The 12,090-nt window shown below is 41.4% G+C and overlaps 1 protein-coding gene across 1 annotated transcript; it reads left to right on the top strand.

Moving 5' to 3' along the window:
* The first annotated feature begins 5,107 nt into the window (after positions 1 to 5,107).
* On the top strand, positions 5,108 to 11,215 carry LOC149819718 (protein NRT1/ PTR FAMILY 3.1-like). The gene is made up of 4 exons (XM_089982418.1): positions 5,108 to 5,292; positions 5,402 to 5,619; positions 7,519 to 8,081; positions 8,913 to 11,215. The coding sequence occupies exons 1-4, from the start codon at positions 5,175 to 5,177 to the stop codon at positions 9,862 to 9,864; spliced, it is 1,851 nt and encodes a 616-aa protein (XP_089838544.1). The 5' UTR covers positions 5,108 to 5,174; the 3' UTR covers positions 9,865 to 11,215.
* Positions 11,216 to 12,090: the final 875 nt, after the last annotated feature.

Genomic DNA, 12,090 nt, shown 5'->3' on the forward strand with positions numbered 1-12,090 from the left:
ATTATTTATAAATATTCAAGGATTACAATTTTTTGTTTTATCAAAAATACATGATTCAAGTTTTTTTTTTTCCTAGCAAATTGATCATGTTGAACATACCTGTAGGGTTAGATTTGCTAAAAACAATCCCAAAACACGTATTTCTCCATTCTAGGCTAGAAAAGTTGTAGGATATATATATATATATATAGTGGTAGTTGCCTGAAACGTGATGAAAGATCAGCGTGGGCCTGTGTATAAAAACGCCTTTAAAACATCGCTAAAGGTTTTAGTAGATTTTTGACCTTTGTCGGTGCTTCAACCCCTTTATACACAGGGCACGTTGTTGAGCGTCATGGGTACGATGGATGCTCAAAGGCACGCCCTAAACGACTTTTAGCGGCCTTTTGAAGCACCGCTAAAGGCTGCAACATCTTTTTAAGGCACTTTTGAAGCGACAATAAAGGCCCGTTTATACCCATGCGTGCTGCCTGCATTGAGCATCCATTATGCGCAGTTTAAGTCAGGCACAAAGAGCAACAAACAACTCTCTCTCTCTCTCTCTCAGGCACAAAGAGCATCCATTTGGCTCAACGTCAGGTCGATCTTGTTGGTGTACCGGAGGGCCAAGTGCTTCAGTTGCAGGAGCATATCGTCGTACTCTCTGCTCTCGTTGCAGAATGGAGAGCACGAGATGAGCTTAGATGGAAGTTGAGGGATAGAGTTGCATGGTTGGCTAATGGCGATGATAATACACGATTTTTTCATATGAACGCATCAAATAAATACAGTAAGAACCGGATACTCTTGATCGAGATCGATGGATGTCAGTTTGGTCCGCACAATTGTCTGTCAGCTATTACTTCTTATTTCTTCAGGTTGTATTCGGACGACTTAGGCGTCGGGGGTGTCATCGGCGATATGGGCTATAAGCGGTTGGCGGCAAACCAATCTGTTTTGTTGCAGGTTAGATTCACTGAAGTGGAGATTTCGAATGCTATTAAAGAACTATCGGGATGGAAGGCACCAGGCCTTGATGGGTTTCACATCGACTTCTTTAAAGCATTTTGGTCAAGTGTTAAAACTGACCTGTTCCACTTGTTCGATGAATTCTATCGTAATGCGAGGTTGCCTAAACCATATCATGTGGCAGTCATCTCTTTGATTCTTAAGAGGCAAGAGGCGTCAGACATATCCAACTTCAGGCCGATTTCGGTGATGGGTGCTCTGTATCGCATTATATCTAAGGTGTTGGCTAATCGATTGCGCGCTGTCATTGATCAACTTGTTTCTCCGAACCAGGGTGCTTTTATTCCAGGTTGAAGTTTGCAAGGATCTTTTATTTGTGCAACTGAGCTTCTTCACTCTTTACAGTCGACTGAATCACTGCACTTCATGCTAAAATTGGATTTTCACAAGGCTTATAATAGTCTGGCATGGGATTTTCTGATTGAATCTCTAACAAATATGGGGTTTGGCAGCCGGTTTATAGCATGGGTTAAGGAGTTGGTCACAAAATCCGTATCATCAGTTGGCATCAATGGAATGAGAGGGGAAGAATTCAAGTTGGCTAGAGGTGTACGACAGGGTTGTCCTCTAGCACCTATCCTTTTTAATATCGCGGTAGATGGTTTACCTATTCTCATGAAAAGGGCAGAAGAAACAGGCTTCTTGGAATCCTTGGGCATTCCTGGTTTTGTTGGTCACACAATTCAATACGCAGACGATACTTTAATTTTTGGACATGTGAATGTTAATCAAATGTCCAGGTTGTGCTTCATTATTAAAGTCTTCGCTGCAATTTCAGGCCTTCGCCTGAACGAGAGTAAGTGCGCTCTGGTCTTACTCAATGCTGACCCTCTTCTCCAATCGGCTGCTGCAAGGATCTTCAACTGCCCAATATCCGACCTTCCTGTCAATTTCTTGGGTTTATCGTTGCACTCTCGGCAGCCAGCAGGAACTTCTACTTGGAGGTCTACCATAGAGCGGGTGCAAGGGAGATTGCAGGCTTGGAAGGCTCGATATTTATCTTTTGCGGGACGTGTGACGCTCATTCACCATGTTTTAGCCAGATTACCAGAGTTTCGAATGAGCATGTCTATTATACCGACGATAGTAGAGCAGACGATTAACCGTTTGCTTTCGCACTTCCTTTGGTCTGGGAATGTGTCGCACAAAAAGTACCCGTTTGTTTCTTGGCAACAGATCGTTCTCCCGAGGCAGTGAGGCGGCTTGGAGATTCCAGCTCTGAGAAAGAGGAGCATCGTTTTAGTCTTGAAGTGGGCTTGGGAAGCTTCCACATCTCAATCTTCTTGGGCTACGTTTGTTAGGCAAAAATATGGTAGTCTACATGAATCCCTTCTTTCCACACCAAGTTCAGTGTGTCACTCGTCCCTCTGGCTGGAGTGGCGGAAGACACTTCGATCCTTCAGTGGCAAAGATCTTAGGCCGGTCCATGGCCTGTCGTGGCTTCACTGGGCCATGGCGAGCGGAGATAGGTTCTCCATTAAGCAAGTTTACCATTCCTTGTTGCCGTCAGGGATGGACTGGTTTCCCAGTGATTGTATTTGGGGTAAGGGGCCAGCTCCAAGGGCAAAAGCTTTGGCGTGGCTTGTGGCTCTGGATCGTGTTCAAACCCAAATTAATGTCAGGAAACGGGGGATTCAATTTCCAAGCATGTGCGTTCTTTGCGAGAAGGCTGTAGAGGACACGACTCACCTATTTTGGCTCTGCCCGGTCGTTCTAGACTTATTTTTTCAAACTTGGGGTGCGCCACCTGTTCAAACTCGTCCGTGCTTCGTTATTCGGGACCTCTAGCTTGGTCCCAGGATTGTACGACAAAAAAAAATGAAGATTATTGTGGCGGGTTTGGTTTCTTTCAGCATGGTGGGTCATATGGACCGAAAGAAACAACATCTTTTTAAGGGGTATCACATTCGATTTCGGAAGGCTTCGGCAACAGGTCATGTCTGATGTGTATCTGGCTCTTAAGTTACATAGTAGGGGGGAGGGGCTGATCGGCTTGTACTCTGATCTATGCACAATCACCATCTAGATTGTGGTTGCTTTGCTCTTATGTTTCTCTTTTGTCTCTCTCATCCAATATTTTGTTGGATGTATTTTGGTAATGTTGAATGGTGAATGTTCTCTCTCTCTCTATATATATATATATATATATATATATATATGCTAAATGAAATATGTTAAATGATCCGTGATAAATGGGTTTTTTCTACACTTTCTGTATTTTTTTCCGTAGTTTGACCCCATAAATGTGTTGGTCATGGTGGATTTACTAAGAATTTACACCTAGATCATGTGTTTTCATGAAAGATTGATATTTGCAGCCTAAAAATTTTACAAAGTTTTTGGACCGTTTGATTTTTAGAATCTTATAAAAACTCACCCATGTGCCGAAATTGAACACTTCAAGAACTGATCCCTATAAAATCAAGTACATAGATCACATCTGTAAGGTCAGAATTTAAAACTAAAACACAAAAATCTGAATATTTTCATTTAGCACCTACCCATTTCTCTCTCTCTCTCTCTCTCTCTCTCTCTCTATATATATATATATATATATATATATATATATATATATATATATATATATATATATAGTTGGGGGTATGAAAAGACAAGACACCCTCAATTTAGAATGAAATTACACCGTAACCATGAGCTCATCTATTGACTTATGTTTTCCGCTAGAGTTATCACCAAGGAAAATCACAAAAAATATAATATATACTTTTAGAGAGCAGATCAGATGATCTGTCAAATGACTTTAAGTGATTTGACATCTTTGTGGACGGTGAGGATGCCAAATCACTTTTCTAAAAGCGATTTGGCAGATCCCTTGATCTGCTCTCAATCTAAAGGACTTCTATAATTCCATGAGCTCCAAAGTTTATATAATATCGTAGGGAAGAAAATCCCCTTGTGTCTCAATGTATAGAGTGATATATCAATTGTTATCTTTTTGAATAAAATAGACATTTGGTTATCCCAACACAATGACATTCATTGTGCTTAATCCCCAAAACTCCATGACAAAGATAGATTACACTTAGTTATAGTGGCAGTCAATTTTTTGAGACACTTGACACCTGTCTAGGGGCCAAGCACAAAAATTCTCATTCATGCCTCCTTTACTCTTACTTTTCCGTAGCTTTCATAAAAACAAAATTATTTATTTTCAATTCTAGACAAAGAAACCACCACTTTGTTTCTAACTTATCCGGTGACAGAACAAGAGTTGCCATGTTGAGTGTGTCCTTGTTTCGGTGTCTGTAGTGTAAAACTCCATGAGAACTCTCTCCCAGACCACTAAAGATGTTGGCATCGGCATTTGCAGCAAGGAAAGGAAAGCGCACTTCCAAGTATGGAGCTTGCGACATCCTTTTAACTTGAATGCCTTAAGCTGACCCTCCTAGCCAAGCATGTCGATCCCTTGTGGGCTCTTGAACTGTCTGTAGTTAAAACCATTAATCTTATCATAATCTAATCGAATCTGCTCCAAGCTGATTCGTTGCATGGTTAAATCGAGCCCTAGTAAAAACAGCCTGAATCAAGCTGAATCGGGGTCAATTAAGTTTTTTTTTATATTTTGTAATTTTCAAATTTTTATATTTTTAAATTTTAAAAAATAAAATGACCAATTCATCCCATTCAATTGGAGCCTAAATCAGCTGATTCTATGAATCTTTTTTAAAATAGATTGGGTTCAGAAACAACATTGGTTAAAACCATGGAATTCGGCTCCCGAGCGACATGTAAATGTCACCAAGTTGACAGGATGTCACAAATTCAAAACCCAAGGGTGGTGTCCCTTGCCACACGGTCAAAGCTGGGTGTACTCCTCAGTGGGCAGGAGGGATCACCGGAGGTCCGGTCAGCCAATGTGCTGTCGGTAATGGGGTTTCAAAGGTTAGGTGTGTTTTTGTAAATAGGTTAAAAGTCTGGTGTGTTTTTAACTCAACTCATTGAAGATGGGCATGACTATTGTGGTCATTATGCATTTTTTTCTTTTTAACATTTTTCCAAACACAAAATCTGTGTCCATCATTGGTCATTGCCTGTACACTTTCTAAGGCATAAATTACTATAAAAAGGGGGCCTCTACACTCACATGTGACATGTTACAAGAGTCTCATTTTTCTTTTTCAAGTTCCAATTGAGAATCTCCGACCATGCTCCCTTGTTTCGGGTCCAAAATCAGGAGCTCTTCGCCGGAAAATCCAGCTGAAACAAATATGGGCTCCAAAGAGAAGAAGAAAGGAGGAGTTAGGACAATGCCTTTTATTCTATGTAAGTCCATTTGTTAGCCTACTTATTTCCTTTTGGTTTTTCATAACAATGTATAGAATAGGATTAAGAAAAAAGTTTGTGATTAACATCTTGTTGTTGGTTTTCTCAGCCACTGATGCATGCGATAGATTCGCTGCCACCGGGTTCTCTGCTAATATGATCACCTACCTGACTCAAGTGCTCCACATGCCTATGGTTCAAGCTTCTAATACACTCACAAATTTCGCGGGCACGGCGGCCTTAACACCGTTGATAGGCGGGTTGATTGCAGACTCCTTTGCCGGCAGATTTTGGACCATTGCCTTTGCTTCCATCTTCTATCAACTGGTAAACATTAGCAATTTAGCATTACTAGACAATTAGTGACTAAAACTGTGGTTTGTCCACTAAAACTTGTGTGCCGTGGCATGATCTAGGATGTAAATCTTGTAGATGAACGACCTAGATCTAAACCATTGATCAGAGAGAATCAGTGATCGGCATAGGTCTTTTCTTAGATGAGTGACTTTGCTAGCTTGAGCTTTGGCATGAGCTCTGTTTATGAGTCTGTTTTTGCTTGGCTTGAAAATCATTTCCATGTTAAAAAATAGTTAAACATTTCCGGTAAGAGGCAGAAAAACTGGAGCTCCCAAACTTGCTCAAGTTTCAATTGATGCCCAAGGTGAAATTTTATAGATCATAAAGATGGGCAAGTTTCAAATCCTAGCTTTTCCTAAGAAGGATTGGGAATTATTGAGTAGATTATACCCTTTGAAGAGAGTAAAATAAAATGACCATGTTAAAGCATAGCAGCAATGGTCCCCTTGGTCAGTAAAGAACTGGTATGGTATTAACCATACTTTGTGCCCATGTCACAGGGACACAATTTTTGTGAGTAACACGACAAGACACGATCAACAAAGAGGGTGTTGCGTGTGCACCCCCGGAACACGCACTGTAGCTACAGTGCATGTTCCGGGGTCCCCACTGAGCGCTGCGTGGCGCTCAGTGGGGTGTATGGGGGAGTCATACATCAGCCTGCAGGATGTACAGTGGTGTATGGCTCTCCGGTGCACCCCACTGAGTGCCACGCGGCGCTCAGTGGGGACCCCGAAACACACACTGTAGCTACAGTGCGTGTTCTTGGAGAGAACATATAACCTGCCCGCCGCTCAACAAGATCACACTGGACGCTGGCACATATTAATCTTTTTTAGTAATTTTTTATAAATGTAAATGATATTTTACTTGAACTATGTTTCTGTCCATCGCCAAGGTGATCTGTGAAAAAAGTATATGCCACCCACCTATCTGAGTTATGTTGTAGACCACCAGCAAAATGAAAAGCTTAGCACACAGTATCACATCTTTTTTTATAGGCACCAGATATCTCTTAAGACCCATGTAGCAGCAGAGGGATTCGAACCTGGGCCTTCAGCTTAGCACATGACCCCGTTTACCACATGGGATACCACCTCGGTACACAGTATCACATCTTAGATCATATGGCTTTAGGATTTCCTCTCTCTCTCTCTCTCTCTCTCTCTCTCTATATATATATATATATATATATATATATATAATGGGTTGCATGTGAAATCTAGTTGAGAATCAGGTGCAATTACATGGCACAATTTTTGTGCATTAAGCACTTGATTGCCCTCCATCAGGCCTTGGGCCCTACAACTGCCAGGCCTGTCCCCAAGATGGAGGGTGATCAGGCGCTTAATGCACGAATATTTGTGCAATCATATTGCACCTGTTTTCACTTGGGAATTATTGATGCAAGATGTAACTGCTCAATCTGGTATAGTAAATGTGTTATTTGTTTGTTAGGAAATACACTTTAGATCACATTTTTTCAATGTAAAAGCAGATTTTGTACATGTTAGGCTGTTGTCTTTTTAAGAACTTGAAAATCATGAAATAAAGATGTTTATTACTAAACAACCATGAATGTCACATCTATAGGGTTTGATCCGCTAAAAAACAGTTTTTGCTACTAAGTTGCACATGCAATACTCTCGTATGTGTAATTTTTCATTTTTTACATATTTTCTCTTACCCTTAATTATTTAAGTTATCGATATTTTGCCAATAAAAATATGAGAAAACAAAATATCAACTTATCAGGATAATTTGGCTGCTGTTATAAAAAAAATTGAAAGAACGAAACGAAAAAGTGTGCATTATATGGTTTAGTTCGGGCCAACTTTTAAGACCTTGACCTTGGTTTCTTCTTCGCAGGGAATGCTATGCCTGACCCTGTCTGCTGTCCTGCCCGGGTCCAGGCCTCCACCATGTTCGGGTCAGCAAGCATGCCAAGAGGCATCAACATGGCAACTATGGATACTATACTCCTCCCTCCTCCTGACCTCCATTGGCTCGGGTGGACTCAGACCTTGTGTTGTCACGTTCGGAGCAGACCAGTTTGACTTGACCCAGTCAAAGAAGAAGAAAGACAAGACATCAAATTTCTTCAATCTGTACTATTTTTTCATGGGCATGGCTAGCCTGCTGGCCCTGACCCTTGTGGTCTACATCCAAGACAATGTGGGCTGGGGTTGGGGCCTAGGCTTGCCAACCATCGTCATGACTGTCTCGGTGGCCGTCTTTCTGCTCGGCTACCCTCTCTATGTGTTCTACAAGCCGTCCGGCAGCCCGATGACCCGGTTGGTGCAAGTGATGGCCGCTGCCATAAGGAAGAGGCGTGCGACCAGACCAAGTAATCCCAGTGAGTTGTATGAGAACAGGGAGCTGGACGCTGCAATCTCAATCAATGGAATGCTTCTTCACTCTGATCAATACAAGTAAACACAAGGGCGTGGTCTCCTTTTCTTTCCACTCCATAGTGCATCTGGATGGTCAGGGTTGTCATGGTTTGGATCGGACTACATGCCGTGTGGGTGGATCCAGATCCAGTTGTGTTGGGCAGGCATGACCTTCTGGCTGAAAACCAATGTTCAAATTTGAAATTGAAAAACCTGGATCTATGCTGGAAATGCCTTTTCTAGATAAGGGTCCTAGTTGGGTATGGCTAGATCTAACTAGAAACCAGCGCTATGACCCATTTTGAATTTTGATTGGGTTTTGGTTGGCCCATGGTCAGATAAAACCATCTACAACCCTTTTTGGACCTTTCACCTGATTTGAGCCTACTAAGTTGGGCCCAAATCCAGTGTTTGTGCATTGCTATGTAACAACTATTGGCGATATTTTGAAAATAGCATGATTTTATTGGGATATTTTCAAAAGCTGATATTTCCCCCGAAAAACCAGATACCTTCAAAAATATTTTCTAGTCTGAAAATATAATATTAATGCAATAAAACCGTTTTTTATAGTTAGTATATCTTTAAATGTTTTTTTCATGGTTTTTTACATTTAATATCTTCTAAAAATTGCATTTATGCCAGGGTTTTGCGAAGATTTCCCTACGAAAACTAGAATATTGTATTCATTGCCAAGATTTTTCGGATTTCAAGATTTGTGACATTGGTATGAAAGTGTCAGGAATCCAACGCATGAACACTCCAAAGCTCATCATAATCAAAGATTATGAGGGTGTATTGAAATCATATTCATTGCTTGTTCTGGGAAATCACTTCATCGCTAACGGTCTTTTACTATGTGATTTTCAGGTTCTTGGACAAAGCAGCCATAATAACAGAAGGTGACTTCATTGCACCTGAGAAACCCAAGCCTTGGCGAATCTCCACCGTCCATCGGGTCGAAGAGCTAAAATCGATCATCCGAACACTTCCTATCTGGGCCTCCAGCATCTTACTCATCACTGCCTCTTCTCACCAACACACATTTTCGATCCAACAGGCTCGAACCATGGACCGCCATGTGTCGGGATCCTTCAAGATCCCCCCAGCCACTATGAACATCTTTAACACACTCTCTTTGCTACTGACCCTCGCTATCTATGACCAGATCATAGTCCCAATCAGGCGTAGATATTCTGGCAAACCCGCCAGAGTATCGTACTTACGGCGTATGGGCATTGGCTTGACCATATCTATTTTGAGCACCGGCGTGGCTGGATTCGTCGAAGTCAAACGGAAAACAGCTGCGGCTAGGGCCGGGCTACTTGACCAGCCACTCTCAACCATACCAATTAGTGTCTTCTGGTTGGTACCTCAATACAGCCTTCATGGCATAGCTGAAGCATTCATGGCTGTAGGACACCTAGAGTTTCTGTATGATCAGTTCCCGGAAAGTATGCGAAGCATTGGGATCGCGCTCTTTTGGATCTCGCTGTCGGCCGGAAATTACTTAAGTACATTATTAGTAACACTAGTTCATAAGTATACTGGTAAGAAGCACAATTGGCTGCCTAACCATAACCTTAATAAGGGAAAATTGGAGGACTACTACTGGTTAGTGACAGGGATCCAAGTTGTGAACTTGGGGTATTACATACTCTGCGCATTGTTTTATAGATATAAGCCCATAGAGGTGGTGAATCCTGAGAACCAGGCGACCAATGGCGTGGATGGTAACGGACACGTCGAGCTTGCAACGACCAATGCGAATAGAGAGCGACGGATAGTGGACCCTGAAGCGGGTGCGGTGCAGCCCGAGTAAGATGCTTGGATGATCCGATGCATGCCTTTGACTTAATTGCTGAGCCAAAAGAGGCTTGTATGTACAGAGTTTGATGCATAGGGCTAGATATGTACCAAAAGCCAATGAGGAGGCGACACGTGTAAGTTTAATTCTCAATGCTGATGCATCTAATCTGCGATCAAGAATGCTTGATAGGTTCGGTTGGTTAACTTGAAGCTTCAGTGATTTTTCTTGTCTTTAAAATTATTAAAAGATAAAAAGGAAAATATTGCTGAGTTTTGAATCTGTCCACATTTTAGTTTATTATAGTGTCACATGGATACGGATAGGACACGGATACGATATGGTGTGTTACAAAAGGTAGGACAGGATGGCATGTATTTTTAGTATTTAACATATAGCTTACATTTTTAGTAGCCCAGACCAACGATCCCAAACCCAAATAATATTATATTGGATCCGGAACAAACATGATAACAATTATTCGGGTCCCAGTCAGAATCAGATATACATGTACCGGGGTATCCTGGTTGGATTCGGGTATAACCTGACCCATTTTGGTTTTTCCACTTTGCAATAAAAGATTTTTACTTGTTTTCAGTGGATCTAGAACCATAAGGCCTCACATTCTATCCATATCCGGTATGCCACTCCAAGACGCATATCTCATTTGAGTCCTGAATCGGACCTGTCGTTCAAAATTTGGGTCCACTTCGGAATTATGTATGATCCGACCCAGTTTCCAGTTTCCGCCCTAGCCATGAGCCTATGACTCTATGCACCGTATATGGATACGGATCCGGCATTAGTATTCGAACAAATCCGATTCCAGTGCTTGGGTATAAAAAAAGAGTATGCGCGGGAAGCTTAAAACGGATCGTTTCTCTGTATTCCTTCTCGTTTCTTCCTCCGTTCTGATCGTTAACGCTCTCTGCGGTTCACGACGTCCCGAAGGCTTTGATCTCCTTCGCGATTCGTCCATCTCTCTCCTTCGTTCTCCGGCAGTTCGAAACAAGCGATCTCAGTGATCTCATCGTGGTTCAGATCTCTTCTCCTTTTCTTCTTTTCGTTTTCTCCTTGTTCCTCTAATTACGTTCGTAATTAGGCGTTCTTGTTTGGTTTAGTGTGGGAATTGGTGATTTTGAACGATCGATCTTCCCTGGTTTCTCTTTCTTCTTTCATTTTTTATTCATTTAGATCCCTTCCTTTTTTTTGTTTTCTCTTTTGCTGTTCTTCTCTTAATTAGCTCCAGGATTTTGCTCTGCTCTCTGATCGATTGATGGCTAACCCTAAGAAACGGATCGTTTCTATGTTTTCCTTCTCCTTTCTTCTTCCGATCTGGTCTTCAATGCTGTCTCCGATTCAGGACACCCCGAAGGCTTTGCTTCCCGTCGTTAATCGTCCAAAACGAGCAATCTCAGAGATCTAATCGTGGTTCAGATCTTCTCTTTATTGTCTTCTTTTCGTTTTTTCCCTGATTTCTTGATTACGTTGGGAATTATGTGTTCGCGTTTGGTTTAGTGCGGGAATTGGTGATTTTGAACGTCGATCTGCCCTGGTTTTTTTCTTTCTTTCATTTTTAGTCATTTAGAAATATCTGGCTTTTCCCTTGCCTTTCTCTTTTTTCTTTTTTCTTTTGTTTTTTCTACAGAAACGATCGTCTCCGATTTCGTGTTTGGAGTCATCATAGTTTTTCATTCTTTGATTTTGTAGGAATGTCCTTTATTTTTATGTTGAACTTTTACTTTATTTTTCTAGGATTTGCTATTATGTGAATCTATTTGCATCAGAGTTATCATTTTCTTTTTCGTTTTAGTTACGAGTCTTCTATTTTCGTGACTGTAAAATTTGCCTTCTTTTTAAGTTGATAGTGTTGGATCATTTTCCAGATCAAACAGTTTCACAATCGTCATCATGATATAAAACACGAAATAAATCAAGAAATACAATAGTGTAAATAACATGATTAACAGACGACCGAAACAGTAACAGGGAGCAAGCATGGCATTTTCCGCATCAGACCAAAATCCAGACGACAGCATAAGATTAAACAGATGCATAGAACATAAAGAAAACAACAGGAACATGTTTAGTTTATGTAATAGGCTAAGACGTACGAAAGTACTCCCCTTAGAGAAGATTCGCCCCCACATACTGTGCAAATCAGGGTCCGGCGTCCTTCCCCCAGGATACAGTAGCCACGACGAACTGAACGGTGCACTCCGGCGGATCGTCCTTCGAAAA

The sequence above is a fragment of the Nuphar pumila genome, chromosome 12 (assembly GCF_984573655.1).
Source record: "Nuphar pumila chromosome 12, dmNupPumi1.hap1.1, whole genome shotgun sequence".
NCBI classification, from domain to species: domain Eukaryota; kingdom Viridiplantae; phylum Streptophyta; class Magnoliopsida; order Nymphaeales; family Nymphaeaceae; genus Nuphar; species Nuphar pumila.